Source organism: Biomphalaria glabrata, chromosome 7, assembly GCF_947242115.1.
Source record: "Biomphalaria glabrata chromosome 7, xgBioGlab47.1, whole genome shotgun sequence".
In the NCBI taxonomy this organism is placed as follows: domain Eukaryota; kingdom Metazoa; phylum Mollusca; class Gastropoda; family Planorbidae; genus Biomphalaria; species Biomphalaria glabrata.
Window position 1 is genome coordinate 21183371 of NC_074717.1, and position 24256 is coordinate 21207626.

The 24256-nt window shown below is 38.0% G+C and overlaps 1 protein-coding gene across 2 annotated transcripts in view; it reads right to left on the reverse strand.

The window, feature by feature from the left end:
• Positions 1-24256, reverse strand: part of LOC106051357 (uncharacterized) — a 56248-nt gene that overhangs the window by 19942 nt on the left and 12050 nt on the right. For both annotated transcript variants that reach the window (XM_056036358.1, XM_056036357.1), the window contains exons 4-10: positions 24081-24169; positions 21084-21294; positions 15365-15576; positions 10912-11134; positions 9390-9466; positions 4546-4756; positions 3673-3857 (exon numbers count right to left, since the gene is read on the reverse strand). In XM_056036358.1, coding sequence (XP_055892333.1) covers positions 3673-3857; positions 4546-4756; positions 9390-9466; positions 10912-11134; positions 15365-15576; positions 21084-21294; positions 24081-24169 — 1208 coding nt within the window. The remainder of the gene's footprint in view (positions 1-3672; positions 3858-4545; positions 4757-9389; positions 9467-10911; positions 11135-15364; positions 15577-21083; positions 21295-24080; positions 24170-24256) is intronic.

Sequence of the window (24256 nt, forward strand, 5' to 3'; positions counted from 1 at the left end):
CAGCACCAATTCCATATACGTTCATGAAGATTTCGTGACTATTTGTGTTGAGACGGTGTACCAGGAATGCTTGAATGGTTTTGTTGGTTTTGAACTGCTCAAGTCTGTCAAGAAATTCATGTTTGATTTTTTTTATAACTGTGCTAAAGTAATTCGTCTCAAAAGTTGCACTGATTTTATCGCGATACTGATTAAGACATTGAAAATGAAGAAAATTAACGCTCTGAATATCTTCTGTAAAAAAAAAATAATTTTTTCTTAGAAACAAACCAATTTCTTCTACCAAAACATAGGCTATGTTTCCCTTTCCTTGCAATTTAAGATTCAGCTTATTTAACTTTTCTGTTACATCCAGCATAAAGTAAACTTTTTGCAACTATTTGTCGTTCTCTAATTCAGGGTGATTAACGCCTTTTTTCATTTAGAAATGTATTTATTTCATTCAAGCACAAAGCAAAACTTTTCAACCTTTGGAAAGCCCTCGCACTTAATTGGGAAGAAGGAGGTCTAAGTACCGAGTCTCCATTTCCTTTAAGAATTCTTTAAAATGACGATGGTAGAAGGCTTTTGACCAGATGCTGTTAACAATCTTGATTACCAAATATATGACCTTCATTATTTCGTTGCACAAAGCGCTACTTGGTGTATTATGTAGTGAAATTTAAGAATTTCATGAATCGTTGTTGTCCCTTTATTTTTTTACTGTCTTATTTCTGGCTCCATAAGTTGCTTTTGAAATGATTTTATTTAAATCGATCTTATTGTCTTCAATGTATTCTTGCACGGCATTCTATCTTCCCCTTTAGTGTGTCATGAGAGCGGCAGCAATCCTAGAAGTTCTTCTTTTGGACCTTGGGAAGACATATTCCTGACAGAAAGGGCAATTTGTACCCTGTGTATATGTCGCAAGACTCATCCACAGCAAGTGATAAGACAGAAGCTGAATATCTACCACCTGCGAATATATTACATTTGAAGACATTTTAGCTATTCTATCTTGCACTGTTTTAGCGAATAGTGGCAAATCTTTTTTTTTTTCAAGATTTATGATTTGTTTTTGAAATCACGAAACAGATCTTTAGATGCAAGCAGTCTTGACATACTCACCATCTGTAAATGGGTTGCCTTTTTGTGCAATTTCCAGTGGTACCGCAAAGTCTACCAGATTAGCGTTACTCATAGATTGCTTCTAACTTTGAGAAGATAATTCCTTCTAAGTACTTCTAACTCATTTATTTAAAACAACACACTATACGTCACAGCCAAAGCGAGTGGTGAAAATGCCAATTTGTCTTGCGTCGAAAGAGAATGGACCTCATTCACCAATCGTTAACAAACAACATTAGGCCACGTGATTCTATATATCTTCTATACAAATTATGTAATGGATAAAGGCTGTCATGTGATACGTATTTTTCATTGTTTTATCTATATTATGACGTGGCTAAATGTGTTTATTTACGATTGGTGAATGGGGTCCATTAAAACCTACATAAAAACATCCGACGACTGAGTCATTCGAGAGCTTCCGACGGACTGTCGACAGTGACGACGCGTGTCACGGGGAAGGGGTGTGGTGAAAAGCGACAAGAGGCTGAGAAACAGAATCGGTGCCTAATGCTATTTAAACATTTCAGAACTATTTTAAAAAATGTTTCGATAAAATAATTAATATTTTCGAATGGAACTAAAGAGCCGCAGCTTCACAGCCAAAGAGCCGCATGTGGTTCGCGAGCCGCAGGTTGCCGACCCCGGCCCTAGGTCACATCATAGGTATTGTCGTGATGGAGAAAGAGAATTCAAAGAGAAATAAGAATTTCTATTACTAAATATGACTTTACATACGTTATTGCCTCCCTTTATTCTGCAAACTCATCTATTACATATTTGCAAGGACCCTGACTGATTCATCCATCACCAGCTCTCCCACTTGCTGTGGCAAAATTTAACCATTTATTATTAGGACAACTAAGCAACTTTCACGATCAAAATTCCAGTGGTTAAGTTTACCATAAGCGATTCTTTATTCGCAATTTAGACCTAAATACGTTTTTTCTTTTCAAGTTGAAGATTAAACATTCTTCCATTGTTAAGCACTATTTCAATTTTTTTTTACAAAGCTTATATCAACTCACTATCTCTGTCTGGTAATAATAATATCATGTGTGTGTGTGTGTGTGTGTGTGTCATATAAAGCCGAGATTAATGACACCACCAACTTAGAGAACTTGACAACTCAGGTCTCCAAAGTAACGTACAAGTGGAATGTCCAATAAATCACGGCCAATACTGTAGGCCTACATTTGGCTACACGTAACACAAGACTGTAGGCCTACATTTGGCTACACGTAACACAAGACTGTAGGCCTACATTTGGCTACACGTAACACAAGACTGTAGGCCTACATTTGGCTACACGTAACACAAGACTGTAGGCCTACATTTGGCTACACGTAACACACAATACTGTAGGCCTACATTTGGCTACACCTAACACAAGACTGTAGGCCTACATTTGGCTACACATAACACAAGACTGTACGAATGTTCTGACGTAGATATCTGAACCGCCGTATCAACTCTATACTGTTATAGAAAGAACTCTACTGGCTTCGCGTACTGAACCGTAGATCGGGAAGTTGTGACTGACTCGACCCGTAGATCGGGAAGTTGTGACTGACTCGACCCGTAGATCGGGAAGTTGTGACTGACTCGACCCGTAGATCGGGAAGTTGTGACTGACTCGACCCGTAGATCGGGAAGTTGTGACTGACTCGACTCTGATACCTTTGCAATTTATATGGGGAAGGGGGGGGGGGGGATAAGTGATACAGGTCGTCGAATTCACGGGTCAAAAGTATATGGTTGGGAGGGGGGTAGCGTTATAAAGCTGGACCGTGCCAATTAGATGGAACAGAAAAGTCAAGTTTTAGGGGGAGGGGCGGAGGTGGATGCGTACTAGATCTAGAATATACAAAAAGAGGATTGCGGAAGTGCGAAGCAAAAGGGGGGGGGGGCAAAGAGTAATGTGATCAGGATGTATAAAAGCCAACACCAAAAAAGTTTCTTAGAGCCTATCAAATCTTTTGAAATAACTTAACTTAAGAAGAATAGCCAGAGAGTGTAGATAAAACTATTTGTTAAGGCGACAGATGGGGGTGGGGAGGAGAAAAGTGATATTCGAATTTAAGGGTCGGTCCAAGTTATAATTAAGAACAAAAAAGGAGGGGGGGGGGGTCCATGGCAAAATAAATAATATATAGCCTGAGACCAAATCGACGGGCGTAGCCGGTGGCTAATGCTAGTAGATCTCAATGTAATGCGTGTTTGCAATGTCATACCAAGAGATATGAAAGAATACATTGACACAATGCAAAAAAAAAAGGACTTAATGAAAAGGATACAGAAATGTTTCCCTTTCACACCTTGTTATCGGCAGATGATGTTGATGGATAGAATTGTTATGAAAGAAGTGTGTCGACAGGGGGGGGGGGGTTACTTACTTGATGGATAGAATTGTTATGAAAGAAGTGTGTCGACAGGGGGGGGGGGGTGTTACTTACTTGATGGATAGAATTGTTTATGCAAGAAGTGTGTCGACAGGGAGGTTACCTACTTGATGATTACAACTGTTCTGAAAGAACTAAGACGCCGGGGGGGGGGGGTACTTACTTGATGAATAGAACTGTTATGAAAGAAGTACGTCGCCAGTGGTTTCATCTTCATGTCGACATGCATTGACAACAGTAAGTATTCGACTTTCTCGTCTTTAAAATTAAAATACTTGGTTGAGCAGTCTATCACTAGTGGTTGCCCTTCGGAAACCAGTGTAGAATTGACCAGATTATTTTCTAGATCTGTTATAAGGAAAACAAAACATTGACTTGCACTTTTGCGATTTCGGTAAGATTTTGTTTTGAGACCAAGGGAAGAAACTCACCCCTAAGTTGCGCCCCTTATTGCCTTTTTTCCTTTTGGTTAAATAATGCAATGCGGAGCGATTGCTTTCATCAATAACGAAAACAGACGAAGAGAAGACAATAGAGAAAATTGAATTCATTTCACTTGCGTTTCCTCGGTAGGATCCTTACAATCCCATGGCAAGAAGAAATAGTGTGAAACACTAACACTGAAATAATTACTTTAACATGAATTCCCAGCATCTTTACAATCCTAGGACAACTCCGCCTGCCCGCTTACCTGGTCATGTCCACCAGAAGGAGGGCAACCGTATCCCGAAAGCCATCCTTTAAGGACAACTCGCGACAGCTTCAAGAAAAACTGGTCTGCCCACCTCCGATATGTGGATAAACAACGGCATTATTTAATAAAAAGAGTCTTAATGATTATTTTTTTGTAAAGTTTACTGATATACTGAACCAATTTGATTTTGGGCTTATATATTTTTTGCGTACATTATCTCATGTCGAATGTCAAAATGCAAGGGGCCCCCAAATCCCTAGCTACGCCCCTGTTGTCTTTATATGAGAAACAACAACAAATGTTCAGAAGGGTCACTAAAGCAGTCTTAGTCTTAGAACTCACCCATTGGTTTCTCTATCTTTTCGTAAAACTGGCACTGGAAGAAGACTTCACAAACCGGGAAAACGCCAGTCTTTGTTGCATTCTTTGTCTGCGCCACTGAGGTGTACCGAAAAGATTGGCAGTCCTGGTCAACAGTTTGAATCAAAGTTGTTTCTATTTTAGCATTAAGTTGTGTCAAGTTACTCCATCTGATGTCCAGGTCTTCGTTGCCCTGTTTGTGGTAGAGGAAAGAATAAACAAGAAAACACGTTTAAAAAATAATTTGTAAAACTACAAAAGTTACATTACGTGTCATTGTATCAATTAGTTTGGATCAGTCATGTGATTAAAATTGTTATAGATCTAGACAAAGAATAATACATCTGTTTAGCCCAATAGTATGCTTTTAGTTTTCTCGATGCGCTATGAGCCTATCACTTGTCTGGACTCCTATCACTTGTCTGGACTCCTATCACTTGTTTGGACTCCTATCACTGTCTGGACCAGTTGGGAAAGGGGAGGGGATGAAAATGGGGTATCTGGGTCACCGTGATGGCATTAAAATGGGGTATGTGGGTCACCGTGATGGCATTAAAATGGGGTATCTGGATCACCGTAATGGCATTCATCATCATCATCATCAAACTCCATTAGAGTGAGCGCTTGAGAGGCTCAAATCCTCTCTTGCAAAAGCCCTGGACAGAAACCCTGCTGTCTTGCGTAGTGCATGAATGTCGCCATACAGGTCGAGAATTTTGGGTTTCCCAGACCTGTCGAGACGGAGATCAGCAAGTCTGGGGCAGTCAAACAGAATATGAGGCACGGTTTCCTCTTCTTCCCCGCAGCGAGGGCACCGTGAATCGAAATTTGGCCATAGCCGCGAGAAATATGAGCCAACAGGACAGTGGCCTGTCCTGCACTGTGCTATAATAGCTTGCTCAGGCCTGGACAGCCTCCACCACGGGGAAGTGCGGTCAGGGCGCCTCATGCGCTCCCAGACTCCACGGGCTTTTTGGGACTTGTCCCAGCACTCAAACCACTTTTCCATTTCTACCGTAATGGCATTAAAATGGGGTATCTGGGTCACCGTGATGGCATTAAAATAAAGTGTTCACTAGGGCTCAAGGGACTTATTCCACTTATATCACAATATTTCCCTTATACTATACCAAACAACATAATTTATTACCAATAGTTACTTAACTAATTGGTTGTTGTTGTTTTTTATGGATTCTTGTTTTGTCAGTTACAAGAAATAATTGTGCCAAATTTCAACTTAAACCAACTGTGAGAAATAACGTGTACAAACTTTTGACCAGACAGACAGACAAGAATGAGTTGATATACACTTTGTAAAAAAAATGTTAAGAGTTATTTAGTAGCCTGTGAGTTCATAGATCTATATCTAGGCCTAGAGAGCGACGAAAAAAGCATCACTGGATAACAATCATGCTTTAAAAAAAATAGTAACCATGGTTTCAAAATATGACGTGTGCAGGGCGTCTCCTTGACTTCTTGTCTCATAACGGTTGTCGTCTTTTGTTATGTAGACGACTTGTTTATGGTGTGACAACCAAAAGTTCCGTGACAAGACGTCTTTCTTAATATGTGCGATACTCTTATGAAGATCATTTTCATGACAGAAATATGTGCGCTATATGTACCTCTAATGTCCTTCGCATAATAGTAGACCAGTGCTTAACTTATTATACCAAATTTTACTTGCATTCTTTTGACTAGCATGAAAGCATTGAACAGTTCAAATTGCAAAAAACACAGTGCTACCCGTCCTACCCCCTTTTTTACTGTAACTTTTTTGTTTTTTTACATGCGTGTCGCAGTTAGTTTTTGTTCAAGAGTTTTATTCTACATAAACAAAATGTGTCCGAACGCGTGAAGCAAATATAGTCACAATATATAAGAACAAAGGAGATCGGAGTGACTGCAACAATTATAGGGGTATCTCTCTCCTCAGCATAGTTGGCAAAATCTTTGCTAGAGTGGCACTATCCAGGCTGCAAGTGATAGCTTCTAGAGTCTTTCCAGAGTCTCAGTGTGGATTCAGGAGTGCTAGGTCCACCATAGACATGATATCTTCTCTATGACTACTGCAGGAGAAATTCAGACAGACCCTCTTTCATCGTTTTTGTTGATCTGACTAAAGCTTTTGACATGGTCAGCAGAAGTGGCCTTTTCAAACTCCTAAGGAAAATAGGTTGCCCTCCCTAACTAATGACGTTTATTGATTGCTTCCACGAGGAAACGAAATGTACTTTCAAATTCAATGGAGCCCAATCAGCACCTTTTGAGGTTAGCAGTGGTGTCAAGCAAGGATGTGCACCTACTCTGTTTGGCATATTCTTCTCCTGTCTACTGCATTATGTGTACAACGACATCAACGAAGGTGTGTTTCTCCATACAAGATCCTCTGGAAAACTATTTAATGTATCAAGGCTGCGGACACAAACCAAGGTTAGGAAGATACTTATCAGGGAACTCCTGTATGTTGATGATGCAGCTATTATGGATGATTCTGATACTCAGCTTCATTCCCCGGTTGACACACTATCTGCAGAACACAAATACTGCACCTCAAGTAAACATTAATGGCCAACCACTAGAAATTGTTTATCACTTTCGCTATCTTGGATCCATCATATCCAACAATGATCTACTGGATAAAGACATTACAACAGGATAGCTAAAGCAATGGGCACCATGTCACGGTTGCAGAAAAGAGTGCGGGACAACATATTGCTGACAATACTAAAGCCCTAGTCTACCGGACCTGTGTGTTGAGCTCTTTGCTGTACGGAAGTGAAACATGGTCAATCTACTCATGGCAGGAAAAAAAGCTGAATGTCTTCCACCTCCGATGCCTAAGGCGGATCTTTAAAATAAGGTGGCAAGGTAAAGTAACCAATGAGGAAGTGCTACGAAGAGCAGGATGCCAGGACATCCGCTCTGTTATCAGCAGCAGACTGGCTTGGCTGGCTTGGCTACGTTCGTAGAATGCCAGTAGGTCGACTTCAACAAGACATTCTGTATGGCGATCTAATAGAAGGCAGGAGAGCCCACTTTTACGGTATACGGATGTATGCAAACGCGACATGAAGTTCTTCAAAATCGACACTAGCAGCCTGGAAAAAGTGGCACTGGATAGATCCACATGGAGAAAGAGCATAAAGGAAGAGTCTTGGATTGCAGATGCCATACACAACAGAAGCAGAAAGAAGGGTGAAAATGCAACGGCGCCTGGCGATTACATATGCCCAGCCTGAGACCGCAGCTGTGTATCAAGGATTGGCCTCTTTAGTCACACAAGAAGTTGCTAAGGGAAAAGATGGTATCACGAGACGTAACATGCCACAGAAACAAAATGTACACTAACAGAGAGCGCCGCTTTATTCTACGCGTTCAAGGCGCGCCGCTTTTTTTTTCTGAGTCAATGACGTCATTTTTGCAACTGAAATTATTTTGTGTAGTTTTTTTTTTCCTTCTCGCTTTGTCATGAATAAGTGTGACGTCATTTGTAGCTCTTTGCATTTCGCCATCTTGGACTTGAGAGACAAGCCGTGTTTCCTTTGGTGCTCAATATGTCTTGGTTTTATGCTACTGGACAGCCTTAGCGATATTACCTTGGATCTAGTCTGACTAGGACTCTTTGACCCCTGTTTAGGATGAGTTTTATTTTATATTGTAATGATATTCTTTGTGCGGATTCGTTCGTATTGATAGTTTTAGATACGACGTTAGAGTCTTGTGTTTATTTCTATAGGGTTTCAGTATTAACGTGACCCATTTCAAAGTTGGGTTTACTTTGGCGGTCTGGGTTGTAACCATTGACAGTGTGATCTTCATCATGACCAGTGTTGATATACACAAGTTCCTGACAGTCCTTGATTGCCATTGTCAGAGTTGATGTTCTATTGAGAGTTTTTGAAGTACTTTGGTCAGTGAAGAGTCTTTTGGTACAAGTTGTGGAACAGTTGATGTTATTGAAGTCACTGTCACTTGTCATTGTTGTTAAACATCATTATAAAAGGTGCTTATTACATTAATATTGTTCGATATGTAATTATGCTTTGATATCTTCATATTTAATTTTTTCTCATTATTTTCATCATACATACCAATATCATTGTGTAAATATCAAAGTCTTAAACTTATATTTTTGTTTCAAATCCTCTACATAGTTTATTACTTTATATACAACTGTGTGCGCATGGTGTCTCTGTTAGGCTGAACTTAGAGATTAATAGCATTATAATTAGAAAAAATAACTCTTCAAATAAACATACACCATTGTAATTGGAATTATACTTAACTACCTAAACAATGAATATATATATATATATACGCCCTTCTTATTGAGAGAAATGTCGTTGTATGAGAGAGTTTCTTAAGCTCAGAACGAGGCTAGCGGTTTCTGACAGAGTTTGGTCTAACTCTCTGGGTAAACTTCTCCAGACCACCTTGCTGGCTAAATAACTATCTCCTGAAAGAACATAATCCAGTATACAAAACAAATTTCCAGAAAAAAAAGTGTCAACAGACTAGCTTTCATTAACAGTCATGATGTAGATTTAGGCTCCAAACATTTTGTAAATATAAATGCAAAGAAAAATCGGACAGTTCGTTATGATTTTATATCTTTACATTTCTTTTCTTGTTCATTACATTCTCAAAACACTCCGGGACACAGAATAGGAGAATATAGCGCTCTCCCAGAAGCCAATGGTGTGTGTGTGTGGGGGGGGGGGGTGACTGCACTAACTTTGTTTGTCTAGGGGGCGCCACTCATTAAAGTTTGAGTACCACTAACGTTCAGTACTGGGATGTAGGAGGTTCAGTCCACTACTTACATGAGCTATGCAGACGAAGCTGTCATCTACTGAGTTGGGAACATCCAACAGGTCAAATTTGACTACCATGGGTCTTGCTGTGTCGTAAACATGCAGATAAATGAGGAGAAGTAGGAATTAAGCCCAAGTCAGTCTATCTTCATTACACGGACCTCGGTCAAGGTCCATTGAGTGAGATCAAGCTCACATCGTTTCTGCTTTGAACAATTTGTCGGAGGAGTACGAAGCGTTAAATTTTTCCAAGCGCATTCGTTCAACAACCAAAGTACAAAACAAAATACTTTAAAAAAAAACAAAGGTTTTATTAATGTGTATTAATTAGTTTGGATCAGTCATGTTATTAAATTTGTAATAGATCTAGAAAAAACAATAATAAATCTATGCGATTATATATATATATGTATTACCAATTATTTTGGTTTAGCTATATTTTTTACCAATTGTTTTTCATGCTTTTAGTTTCTCAGTACGAGGTATATGGGTGATTGCTTATTAAATGTTGTTTTTTTTAAAGGGAACGACCTAAATTTGAACTTGTGGGCTAAAGCCTCCTTGAGCTTGTGGAGCCAACCACTTTGCTAGCGAAGAGTCTATGAACATAGAAGATTGTTTAGTTATCTACTGTTTCTATTTCATGTTTATGTTTACTAAGCCTCGGACGGCAGCCTAATATAAAGGGGACTAGTTCAGCTTATACCACCACTTCAGTCAGGTACTATTTCTATCCCTTGTTTTAGATACCAAAAAAAAAAAGTAATTTATTACCAAAGTTAATTAACAAATTGATAAAAAAAAATTTATTGATTCTTTTGTTGTCAGGTAAAAGAAATAATTGTTAACATTTTCAGCTTTATATGAGATAGGGTGTCGAAGAAATAATGTGTACAAACTTTAGGCCAGACACAGACAGACAGATAGACAGACAGACAGACTGAGTTGATATAAGCTTTGTAACAAGAGAGGAAACTGAAGGTTTGTGCCATGAAGTCTAAAGACGTAGCAGATCACTTGCGACATAGTCATCGTCAAAAACGAAAAGCGCTTTTGTAATTTAATTTCTCTCTCAGGTTCGCCCGTGTTTAAAAACTAAGACCTGCATTGCTCACATAACATCGGATTCATAAGGGCTGCTTACGAGTTTGTGACAATTCAAACTCCTTTTTTTTTGCTCCATTGAAAAGTGCCATGTGGTAATATTTTGGACAAGTTATGTATCTGGAAGTGTTGAGATGATTTTGTTCTCGATCAGTCTGCTACTGTTTGTTATAAAACATGGTTGCACTAAACTGGGATTTCAAGAATACAAACTGACTCTTTAACATGCTGACTCACTGACACACCCACTCACTGACACACTTACTCACTATCATGCTGACACACTAACTGGTGCGCTGACTCACTGATATAGTGAAACACGTAGTTACCAACAAACCGCTCACTGACACTAACTCACTGACACACCGATTGACTGACATGCTGCCTCACTGAATACACTGACATAGAGTAAGCAATCATTACAAACCATATACTTTAAGAGAGTATAAGGACGACATCACGCGCGTTCCGTCCTCTAGTTCTGCCACACAGCGGTACAGCCCTGAGTCGGCGCATGTAGCTGGAGGGTTGTTGACTAGAATGGAGATGATCAGTTGCTCACTCTTCAGGTATTCTGCACTGTTTGAGCACTCGTGAACATGGCCGCTGTTGTGATACTCTACCTCACACTTCCTGAACCGAAAGTGGAGCTGAAAGGCAAAATAGTATAAATAGTTCAGCTGTAGACCTACCAGTCTCAAGTTTAGCCGCACAGCCAGTAGTGGTCCTAGGGAGTGGCAAGTGGGGCGACCGGCCCAGGCCCCGCGCACGATGGGGGCCCCGCGATCGTAGATTTCCTTATCACCTTCAGCTTCGCAATCCAGATCAGTTCTCATTAAACTAAGACTTGTCCAGATCAGTTCTCATTAAACTAAGACTTGTCCAGATCAGTTCTCATTAAACTAAGACTTGTCCAGATCAGTTCTCATTAAACTAAGACTTGTCCAGATCAGTTCTCATTAAACTAAGACTTGTCCAGATCAGTTCTCATTAAACTAAGACTTGTCCAGATCAGTTCTCATTAAACTAAGACTTGTCCAGATCAGTTCTCATTAAACTAAGACTTGTCCAGATCAGTTCTCATTAAACTAAGACTTGTCCAGGTCAGTTCTCATTAAACTAAGACTTGTCCAGGTCAGTTCTCATTAAACTAAGACTTGTCCAGATCAGTTCTCATTAAACTAAGACTTGTCCAGATCAGTTCTCATTAAACTAAGACTTGTCCAGATCAGTTCTCATTAAACTAAGACTTGTCCAGATCAGTTCTCATTAAACTAAGACTTGTCCAGATCAGTTCTCATTAAACTAAGACTTGTCCAGATCAGTTCTCATTAAACTAAGACTTGTCCAGATCAGTTCTCATTAAACTAAGACTTGTCCAGATCAGTTCTCATTAAACTAAGACTTGTCCAGATCAGTTCTCATTAAACTAAGACTTGTCCAGATCAGTTCTCATTAAACTAAGACTTGTCCAGATCAGTTCTCATTAAACTAAGACTTGTCCAGATCAGTTCTCATTAAACTAAGACTTGTCCAGATCAGTTCTCATTAAACTAAGACTTGTCCAGGTCAGTTCTCATTAAACTAAGACTTGTCCAGGTCAGTTCTCATTAAACTAAGACTTGTCCAGATCAGTTCTCATTAAACTAAGACTTGTCCAGATCAGTTCTCATTAAACTAAGACTTGTCCAGATCAGTTCTCATTAAACTAAGACTTGTCCAGATCAGTTCTCATTAAACTAAGACTTGTCCAGATCAGTTCTCATTAAACTAAGACTTGTCCAGATCAGTTCTCATTAAACTAAGACTTGTCCAGATCAGTTCTCATTAAACTAAGACTTGTCCAGATCAGTTCTCATTAAACTAAGACTTGTCCAGATCAGTTCTCATTAAACTAAGACTTGTCCAGATCAGTTCTCATTAAACTAAGACTTGTCCAGATCAGTTCTCATTAAACTAAGACTTGTCCAGATCAGTTCTCATTAAACTAAGACTTGTCCAGATCAGTTCTCATTAAACTAAGACTTGTCCAGATCAGTTCTCATTAAACTAAGACTTGTCCAGATCAGTTCTTATTAAACTAAGACTTGTCCAGATCAGTTCTCATTAAACTAAGACTTGTCCAGATCAGTTCTCATTAAACTAAGACTTGTCCAGATCAGTTCTCATTAAACTAAGACTTGTCCAGATCAGTTCTCATTAAACTAAGACTTGTCCAGATCAGTTCTCATTAAACTAAGACTTGTCCAGATCCGTTCTCATTAAACTAAGACTTGTCCAGATCAGTTCTCATTAAACTAAGACTTGTCCAGATCAGTTCTCATTAACTAGGGCTTGTTACTCAATAGTTTGGAAGCCTTCCAGGCATCTCTATACCAATTATTAGGCAAGTTCTTAACATGACATTTTAGGTTTCAAATACCGTTCAGTTTTGGTAAAGACAGTATCCTGTGACCTAGGAGGCTATCATTGTTTAACAATTCACCTTGGCATCAATAAAAACTAGTAGCTGGAAGCGACCAATTAGCATCGTTTATTTTGTAAAAAGACGATATCCAATCGGATCAAGGAGTGATCAAGTTTGATGCAGCTACTATGCCGTTGGTTATTTCTACACGAAAGAGTCATAGGTCATTTATATTGTAGTAACATAAATACAACTTTTGAAAAATTGATTTTTTAAAATCAAAATTATTAAAGAAATATGGTGTGTCCTTGACTTTTGAGGGGATACATTCTGAGAAATTAAAATTTCCGCGGTATTTAATTTCATTTTCAACCAGTATCACAAGATATTCCCTAACACTTGAATCTCCTAAATAACAATTTCCCATTCTCTTAATAACCTTTACATGCCATCTGTTTCTGACCTGTGACGGAACAATGACCTATTTGTCTACTCAGGTTGCGACGACGCAGGTCAGTGTTGAGGCCACTGTTACGATTGGTCTCGATTGAACCAGTTAATGTGCTATACGGTTTTTTCATCCAATAAGCATCCAGAAAGTTTGGCGAAGGCGTATTCATTTTTTTTTTCAATATGCTACTGTGCATTTACATCGGATAGCCGTGGGAAAACCCGTGTAAAAAAAAAAAACGCGGGAGTATTTTTTTTTCATTATTTATTTTGAAAACCCACGGTATAGCCCTTTCGCGAAAGTCGGATCTGTGAATGTCAAGGAACAACTTTGTAACTCCTATCGCACACCTTGTTTTTATAGAACATCAATTTGGCTTCAGCATTCGGACGGCGCATCGGGAGATAAGAGACTGTCTATGCAACTATTTGGTTATTGCAAGTGTTCAGGCTCTCCTATTAATAGTTACTTTCTGACTCCAGAGCGCTTAGCAGAAATTACTTTCTGTTTGTTGATTTTTCATGCAAAATAGTTCTGAATCATTAATTAGGTTTATTAACCTTAAAAGGCGACGTCATGACCTGTGACCGGGCAACGAGCTATTGGTCTACTCAGGTTGCGACGCCGCAGGTCAAGGTTGAGGCCACTATAACAATTAGTTATATAAGATAAGGCGAAATCTTTCATATAGAACAATTAAAATACGGTATGTAATTAGTGAAAGAACAATAGTACACGATATGGTACTATGTTTAGTAGCTAAAAAAAAAGGTCTACAGCGGGTTAGAGGCGGATGAGCCCGTTAGCGTGATGTGGTACGTGATGTGGTACGGTATAGGCTCAGGGCCCCACATATGAAACTGGCCCAGGGCCCTGTGGTATATTATTCTTTTTTTTATTATGCGAATGTATATATTTATGTTTATTCACGTCACTAATAAATAACATCACTTCCGGGTCATTCACTGGAAAATGTAGTAAACCAAACATGTCTTCACTTAACCTTCGATGTCCAATAGTATATACAAAAGAACCTTGATAAGTCACGACACCACAGACCCTGCGCTCTAAGGCCGCCTCTGTGCACATCTTTAAACCTACCAGTCTCTAGTTTAGCCGCACAGCTGTAGAAACTGTATCAATTGAATATCTTCTGAGCTCGTTATCAAATAAATTCAAACAAACATGTTAATTCTACAACTGAAAATTATACGACTTGTCTCTTTAAGTTCCATCTGCCAACTGACGCGTCTAGCTCAGCTACAACAAAGCCCCGGACAAAACCACGCCCCCCAATGGCACTTCAGTTAGAACCTACTGGACAAAAGGCGTAGCTAGTTGCTAAGGTTACTGCCGGCAGCTCGTCTGCTACGTGACAGGTATATTTAGTTCACATTTAGAAATAAAAATGAAATTTCACGAGTTTTAAGAAACCTTTGACCAGTGTAACTATTTTAGTGTAAAGGTAGATCTACGTAAATATGCTTGACAACCATGCCAATGTGTTAGTTTCTTGTCTGACCAGACAACAAACAGTATTGCATCATGGTCTTATCATCATGGACTATACACTACAGTACACTGGGCCTACATGTGAACGTTTATCTGACCAGGTTTACTACGGAAGTATGGTGATGTAAATCTGTAGCATTTGTAGACAGTCAGTTTTTGGCTCTTATTTATTTGTTATTAAACTACCTTATTGTTTTGGAACTCTTTGTTGTCAAGTTCTTGAGTTGGTGGTTGTGCTGTGTTTACAGAGAGCCTGATTAGGAGAGTAAATCCTAACAACGTATATTTGTGTGTGTGTGTGAGAGAGAGAGAGAGAAAGGAAAACAATTTTAAAGCCCCCCCCCCCTTTTTTTTTCCAACCCTCTAGCCCTAAAAAAACCAACAACTTAGCTATGCCCATGACAGCACTATATGAAGTTTCTTGCATATTTAAGATATCTTATCAAGATCGCAACAAAAACACACACGCGCGCACGCACAAACTCAGGAGACAATAAGGGCAGCACTAACCACTTCACACGTTTTCTCGTATGGCTTATTAACGGCGATCAGGTCACATGCTTCGTCAGTAGTTGAGTTACATTTCTCCAGGCTCAACCCCTGGATGGAGGCGTACTTTGAGGAGATGTTGAACTGTTGGAGGCTGCATAACAGGACAAAAGGATCACCAAAAAAAGCCTCGCTTTGATTGATCACACTGTGTATCTCCTTGCCGCTAGGATCTAGGAAATAAAGAGAGAGAGAGAACGGCGTTTACGTTTTAAAACAGTTACATTTAGAAATAGCCTAGCCATAAGGAACCAACAGGAATCCAAGAGTTTCTTTAAATTTTAAGACGCGACTAGCTGACAAGAAGTGATAGTGCCTTTTTTGTGTTTGTCCCATTCGATAATTTATGAATCGATTTAAAACAGTATTGTTAGCAATCTTTTAAAAACTGTACATTAACTGACGTCGTTTTATGTTCTAACTAGCGTTCATAATGTTTTTACGAAAGGCCGCAGCAATAAGGTCTAGTCAAAAGTTCTTTTGAAGAAACAATTTCACTACATCTTCGCTACCTCGATTTTACCCGTCTTTCTTGCGTGAGAACGGTCGAATCTAATATATATATATTGTTACAAACTCGGTGGTGACACAGATGGTCGTAGGCTGTGTGTGTTTTTAGCCTACGCAAATCGCACCAGTCCGGCGCTAGACGAGCGGTCAACCGTGACCAGTGACAGTACACGCCAGTTCGACAACGACCTGTGTGTAAATATTACGCACGCAAGTCACGGCGATTGTGATCATTCTGAGTGGTCAAGAACGTTCCATCCGATTCTAGAAGGCCAGTAGAGACACTATATAAGAGCGAGTGTGTCAGAAAGACTGGACTTCACGTTACCTCGCAATGTGACCAGACGAGGCGAAGTTAGAGACAGACGGTGTGTGAAAAAGTCAGGCGGAGCAAGGCTAGGTTTTGGACAGTTAGTGTGATGTTGTTGCCAACTGTACAGTATTTGTAATGTATTTGAAATTAAACTGTTACTGTTACTTTGGAGCCCTGATGAGTTGTGAGGTTCTTTGAGTTCGTTGTGTCGTGTGGTGCAGTTTGAAGGGAGCCTGGATAGTAGAGGAGAGATACGTAACAATATATATATATATATTATTTAGCCTACACACTTCTTTGTAAGAAAAATCATGCTTTGTAAACGCCAGGAGAATGAGTGTCTGAAGATCAGAATGAATGAAAACGTCTTGCCCGAGCCCCCACTGGTAACTTTCTTTAGAAAAACATTTAGCTGCCGAACTGAATGGTTAAGAGCTCTAATTCTGATAAAAAATATTTTTAGCGGCCCCCGAAAGGGGAAAAGACGCTATTAGTTTTGTGTGAAATGTATGTCTGTCTGTCCGTTTAGATCTCGTAAACTAGAAAAGATAGTGAAAATCCGACATCATAATATTTTAGTTCATTCCAAGTTCTGATGCAACGGCTACTTTTTTTCTTTTCTGAACGCGAAAAATCAATTTTTTTTTAAATCACTAATGTAAGCATTTGTTTCATAAAAGTACACCACTTTTACAAATATTCATTATTAATAGTAACAAACAACGGAGGCTCTTTAGTAGGGGGAGATGACAATTTGCCACATTTTTAACACATTTATGCAAATGGTTTTCGATTTTTTTGTCATTTAATAATTAGTTTTACATAGTATCACGTGAACTGTAATACAGCACCATAGCCATAGAAAACTTAACTAAAAAAAACAAGATTACAAAGAGAGTTTGTGTTACACAAACTCAGAGGCGGCCCCCGTCGAAGTCGGATCCCTGTCGGATCTGCATATTCGCAAATAATATTCAAGAGGTGATTTAATTTTGATGTAAAATGTTTTACACGTTTCGGATGTTCCTTCAGAGTTGAAGATAATTACTTCCTAGTCCAAACCTCCCGCAGGACGACGGGGGATGGGACCGGGCAGGGTTTGAACCCTGGGCCATCCATAAATCTGAACGACAGTCCAGCGCGCAAACCGCACGACCAGGCAGCCATCCGATGGTCAAAAGTAATAATGTTTCAAAGATTCATTTGCCGTAAATTTAAATTTAAATTTAATAAAAAAATAGTAGATTAGTTTTAGTATATTAAAACATTACAATATTGATCAAAACGTTTGGAAATGAAAATCTACACTTTTTTTTTTACACTTTAAGTTTAGAAATTGAAATTCTACATCTTAATCTAGTCTATTTTAGTCTAAACTCTAGATCTAGACTCTAAAATAATTTTAATTAGAATATAAATCCAGATCTAGATATACTGTAATAAAAATCTAGATCTAGTTTAAAAAATCTAGATTAGATCTAAATCAAGATATCATTCCTTTTTTAAACGCGAGCCACATAACGAGGCTTAATAAACATTACTATACCAAGTTCTTTTTTCATTTGAAGAATTAATTCCATATAACGTCAGAGGAAAAAAAAACACTACGTCACACGGCCTAGCTAGACTAAAAATCGCCTTCATCAAAACGAGCCATTTATCGAGTGTTCATAGACTTTGGTGCACCGAGTGCGTTCTTTAAGCATTTCATTTAAAGAATTCATTCCATATGACGTCAAAGGAAAAAAAACACTACGTCACACGGCCTAGCTAGACTAAAAATCACCTTTATCAACACGAGCCATTTCTCGAGTGTTCATAGACATTGGTGCACCGAGTGCGTTCTTTTAGCATTTCATTTAAAGAATTCATTCCATGTGACGTCAAAGGAAAAAAACACTACGTCACACGGCTTAGTTAGACTAAAATATGTTTTCATTAATACAAGCAATTTTGTCGAGGGTTAATAGACATTGGTGCACCGAGTGCGTTCTTTTAACATTACATTTAAAGAGCCCATTCATATGACGTCAAAGAAAAAAAAATTCCATTACCTCACAATAGGCTAGTACCGGTACTATAAAAAAAAATGTCTTTATTTACACGAGATATTTAACGAGGGTTCATAGACATTGGTGCACTGAGTTCTAATAGATATTATTTAAAAAGGATCAAAGCCACATTGTTTTTGCGTTTTGTCTGTCAGTCGGTCTGTCCGTTATCTTGATATAAAAAAAAACAACTAAAAGTTATTAAAAATTGATTAACCTTTATTTTACGTTTCAAAACATCGCAATAATTTTTAGGTATGAACACAATTGAAAAGTTTATATAATAGATTGTTCCGGATGTTTGTATAAATAGTAAAAGAAAAAGAGAATTTCAGATAAATGTAATACCGTTAATTAAATTTTTTGGATGGTCTCGTATAAAAATTAGATGTACTACAGCCACGTGGAGAGATTTTCATACCTTACTTTGGTGTTTGGATTCTGTTTTCCTTAAAAATCGGAACATAATATTAACGATAATTAGATTTTTTAATGTTTTAGGTAGAAAGTTAAATGTACTGTAAGAGAGTAGTGAGTTAAAATATTTTTCGTAAAAATTCGTAAAAACATTATTTCGTAAATGAGAAGATTATTTATTTATTAATTAGAAGAGGGAGTTCAAACAATTATTTGGCGTTAGTAGATTTTTAAATAAATTCGGAAATTTCTGGCGACGATTTGTAAGAAACAAAATCCGGAACTTTCTTTATCGATTACAAAACTTCTATGTTATGTTTTACAAGAAAATTAAATGTCTAAAAAGTAATTTTCAGTAATCAATTCTAGTAAATTACTTTTTTTAAAAGCCTTATGCGATTTCAAACAATCATTAGGCATAATTCATGTTTTATAAAACAATATCCGGAACATTTTTACACTTAATGAAATATAAGTCAGTATAGAGATTATGATTTAGCATTAATATGCTATTTACATAAAAAACGGAACAACATATTATTGATAATGTGTTTTTGCAACGTTTAAGCATGGAAATTGAATGTAATATAAGTTAGAAGAGCAAACAAACATTTGTTGGCGTTGATTAGTTTTGCACAAAAAAATCCGGAACAATCAATTTTAGATACTTAAAACTATTGAGATGTTATGGGAGGAACATTAAAGGGTAAATCAGATTTTCAATAGCTTTTAGAGTTCTAGTTTTTTAAATCTAATCGTGACGGACAGACCGACCAACAGACAAAACGCACAAAAATAAGCTTCTTTTATTCGGATGGGAGCACTAAACAAAAAATAAATAAAATCTGATTTTTAAAAAAAGTTTAAGGAATTGGTTTAGCACCTGATCATGTTGCGACGTTACGCTACTGCACGAAAATCGCTGCATAAAAAGTCCATTTAAAAAAATGTGCGTGATATTTACATACAAAGTGCATTATTAGCCTTTATAAACAAACAGAAATGTTTTCTTTTAATTTTAGCAGCTAGTTGACCAGAAAAAACGTCTTTAACTATTATTTGTATTTGTTGTAAACATTTCCTGTACATTTTAAAAATATATTTGACTTAGTGATACTGAAAATACACAAAAATTGTCCATCTTTGTTAGCATATTGTAACATTGCCTCCCTTACATTTACGTAATTGTTTTAGAATTGGTGTATTTTTATGAAAAAATCGCTTGCATAATTAATTTTATAAATTAAACGGTTTGCTTTTAGAAAACCAAAAGTAGCCGTTGCACCTAAACTTTTCAAGCCGGATTTAATGATGAAATAATATTTTTCATATCTCTCCTAGTTTATGAGATCTGAGTGTGACAGACGGACAGACGGACAGACGGACAGACGGACATTTTGCACAAACCTAATAGCGGCTTTTTCCCCTTACGGGGGCCGCTAAAAAAGATTTTTGTTTTCTTTTTTTTTTTTTACAGAATTTTTTTTTTCTTTTTTTTTTTTTTGAGGATTTGAATAAGAGATTGACTCTTTACAAAACAATTTAATTAATTACATATTCATTATAAGACATCAATTACGCTAGGTTCAAAATGAACCTCACATTCACTTTCACCTAACCATTGGTCTGCAGGACCTCTGGGGCACCATACAAGATCTGTCAACCATCTTTCTCCATTCTTCTCTGTCATTTGTCTTTGATAGAATTTAATTCTGATGTTCTTTCTGAAAATATTGATATTTGCCTTTTTACCTTCCTGGGTGGACCACTTCGGGGGCCGATTTTGAGTTGGTGTTTCCACACAAACTGTCTTTGTAATCTTGTTCTTATAGATTTCAATGGATTGAGTTGTATTTCTCGAGTGTCAAATGTAAGCATGGAATAACAAATGTTTATGTAGACAGAGTCAAAAATTACAACTATTGTTCATGTAGACAGGATTCAAGGAATCACAACTTATTGTTTATGTAGACAAAGTAAAGACTCACAACTATTGTTTATGTTGACAAAGTAAAGACTCAACTATAGTTTATGTCGACAAAGTAAAGAGTCACAACTATAGTTTATGTTGACAAAGTAAAGAGTCACAACTATTGTTTATGTTGACAAAGTAAAGAGTCACGACTATTGTTTATGTTGACAAAGTAAAGACCCACAACTATTGTTTATGTTGACAAAGTAAAGACTCACAACTATTGTTTATGTTGACAAAGTAAAGACTCAACTATAGTTTATGTTGACAAAGTAAAGAGTCACAACTATAGTTTATGTTGACAAAGTAAAGAGTCACAACTATTGTTTATGTTGACAAAGTAAAGACCCACAACTATTGTTTATGTTGACAAAGTAAAGAGTCACAACTAGTGTGTATATTGTGTATCTAGATTACCGAGTTCCTTATTCCTGGCGTATATCACGGCGTCATTGAACTGCACCTCGCATGCTGGCCACTGATCAGACTTCCGTCTTCTCGTCGTCACTTGAAGTGTGTGTTCAAATTGGGTGCAGAAGTCTTCGGAGACTGAAATGATTCGCTGCTTGTAGAGCGAGTCTGTCACATTGCCCTGGTATTTCCAGGTGATATTCAAGGTCTTTGACCCCTTTGGGAAACAAAAATTCAAGTTCCTATAACTTGAGTTTCCTATCCATACTTAGAAAATAATTATATTTTTAACCCGCTCTTTAAAAATAAAATTAATTGTGTTCGAATAGAACAGAAGCAAAAACTTTGAAGTTTGTTTAATTATTTTTTTTACAATATCTCCTCAAACACACAAGGCACTAGCAGATCCAGAACTTTTTAAAGGGGGAGGAGCGTTTTTTTTAAACCAGACTCCATGTAATCCCTAACCCACGGGTGGCCGACCTATGGAGAATGCGCCAAAAGTGGCGCATTTCACCCCAAGAAAAAAAAATGTCTGCTCGCAAAAAATGATAATTACCTATTCCTAAAAAAAAAAGTTCTACAGGAATAGAATTTTAATAGTAATATGACACCCTAATTGGCCGAGATGTTCATACAATTAATGAGACCAAAGAAATAACACAGAACAAGTGAGTTTAATGTAAGAATTATAGTTATGGACAGTTGCTGCAGAGACAACATTCTTTCTTTTCGTGGACATTTTGTTACCTATTTAAGCTTTTAGTTACTAGATAAAATGATAATTTCAACATTTTTAAAAAATTGTAAGTCAATGTAAGAAAAAAAACAGATGGTCAGACATATTTGAGGAAACAAAGTCATGTTTTGAATGAAGTGATCTTCGGAACTTTTTTAATGTCTTGTCACGCAGCAAGATTTAGTGGGAAATGTCAGGTCGGCAGAAGAATGAAAGGTTATAGAGACCACAAATGACATTTGAGAGATCTCTAGTTCTACGAAGCCCTAGGTCCATGTCATCCAACAGATACTTGACATATGTCTGCGAACATTATACGCCCAACTGTATTCAGGCTTCGACTATTCTTGCAAGTTCATTAGATGTAATGTAGGTCAGAGTGGACGAAGAATCATAAGTGACTCATTATTTGGAACCACTGACTTCGTTATTAAATAGTTAGGGAGAGCTCTTCGCAATGCTTAAACAATAGTTCTCCACTTCTGGTTGTCAACAGACGTCCGCATTTGTGTAGCAATGTTCTGTCCCATCTTTTACCATTATCAAATGGAAAAGTGGTTTGAGTGCTGGGACAAGTCCCAAAAAGCCAGTGGAGTCTGGGAGCGCATGAGGCGCCCTGACCGCACTTCCCCGTGGTGGAGGCTGTCCAAGCCTGAGCACGCTATTATAGCACAATGAAGGACAGGCCACTGTCCTGTTGGCTCATATTTCTCACGCTATGGACAGACTTTGACTCACGGTGCCCCCGCTGTGGGGAAGAAGAGGGAACCGTGTCTCATAGTCTGTTTGACTGCCCTAGACTTGATGATCTCCGTCTCGACGGGTCTGAGAAACCAAAAATTCCCAACTAAAGTCAGGTACCCATTATAGTTGGCTGGACTCAGTGTGTGTCCTTCAAAACCCGAAATTAAAAATAACAGGCTTCACCTAGATTCAAACCCGGTTCAGATGCCAAGCGATTTACCACTCAGCCACCCCACCCCCTTTTTCCGTCATGAGGATTATCTTTCCAAAATCAATTACGTCTAACAGCCTAACCGTACCGTCGTAGTACTGAAGAGTTCCTCTTGTTTCTGGCAAACTGAACTATCGTAGTATTGAAGAAATCCTCTTGTTTACCTGCAAACTGAACTATCGTAGTAGGCTACTGAAGAGTTCCTCTTGTTTCTGGCAAACTGAACTATCGTAGTATTGAAGAAATCCTCTTGTTTACCTGCAAACTGAACTATCGTAGTAGGCTACTGAAGAGTTCCTCTTGTTTCTGGCAAACTGAACTATCATAGTACTGAAGAGTTCCTCTTGTTTCTGGTAAACTGAACTATCGTAGTACTGAAGAGTTCCTCTTGTTTCTGGCAAACTGAACTATCGTAGTACTGAAGAGTTCCTCTTGTTTCTGGCAAACTGAACTATCGTAGTACTGAAGAGTTTCTCTTGTTTCTGGCAAACTGAACTATCATAGTACTGAAGAGTTCCTCTTGTTTCTGGCAAACTGAACTATCGTAGTACTGAAGAGTTCCTCTTGTTTACCTGCAAACTGAACTATCGTAGTATTGAAGAAATCCTCTTGTTTACCTGCAAACTGAACTATCGTAGTACTGAAGAGCTCCTCTTGTTTCTAGCAAACTGAACTATCGAAGTATTGAAGAGTTCCTCTTGTTTCTGGCAAACTGAACTATCGTAGTATTGAAGAAACCCTCTTGTTTACCTGCAAACTGAACTATCGTAGTATTGAAGAAACCCTCTTGTTTACCTGCAAACTGAACTATCGTAGTATTGAAGAAACCCTCTTGTTTACCTGCAAACTGAACTATCGTAGTACTGAAGAGCTCCTCTTGTTTCTAGCAAACTGAACTATCGAAGTATTGAAGAAACCCTCTTGTTTACCTGCAAACTGAACTATTGTAGTACTGAAGAGTTCCTCTTGTTTCTAGCAAACTGAGCTATCGTAGTACTGAAGAGTTCTTCTTGTTTACCAGCAAACTGAGCTATCGTAGTACTGAAGAGTTCTTCTTGTTTACCAGCAAACTGAGCTATCGTAGTACTGAAGAGTTCTTCTTGTTTACCAGCAAACTGAGCTGTCTACTAGCACAACAAACGTGATTATCTACTCAGAAGTTTACCAGGCAGCGAACTGAGAGAACAAGAGATACGAATTGCTTTCTGCCTTAAAGTTTATGTAGGCTTAGATAATAAACGGCTGGTATTGAATACCCAGATATCTACTTATACAGACTAAACAACAGATGTGTTCTAAAGTTACTTACATGGACAACACAGGTAAAATTTTGAAAAAAGCATTTTTGATTAGACATCCGCCAAGTTTGTACAGTGTACGCCTTCAGCTTTGGTTTCTCTGAACAGAACAGAAAGAGTTTGAACAGTCACAGTACTCAAATATAGTCTTACAGAACTAAAAAAGTAAAGAGTAAAATTTCCCTTT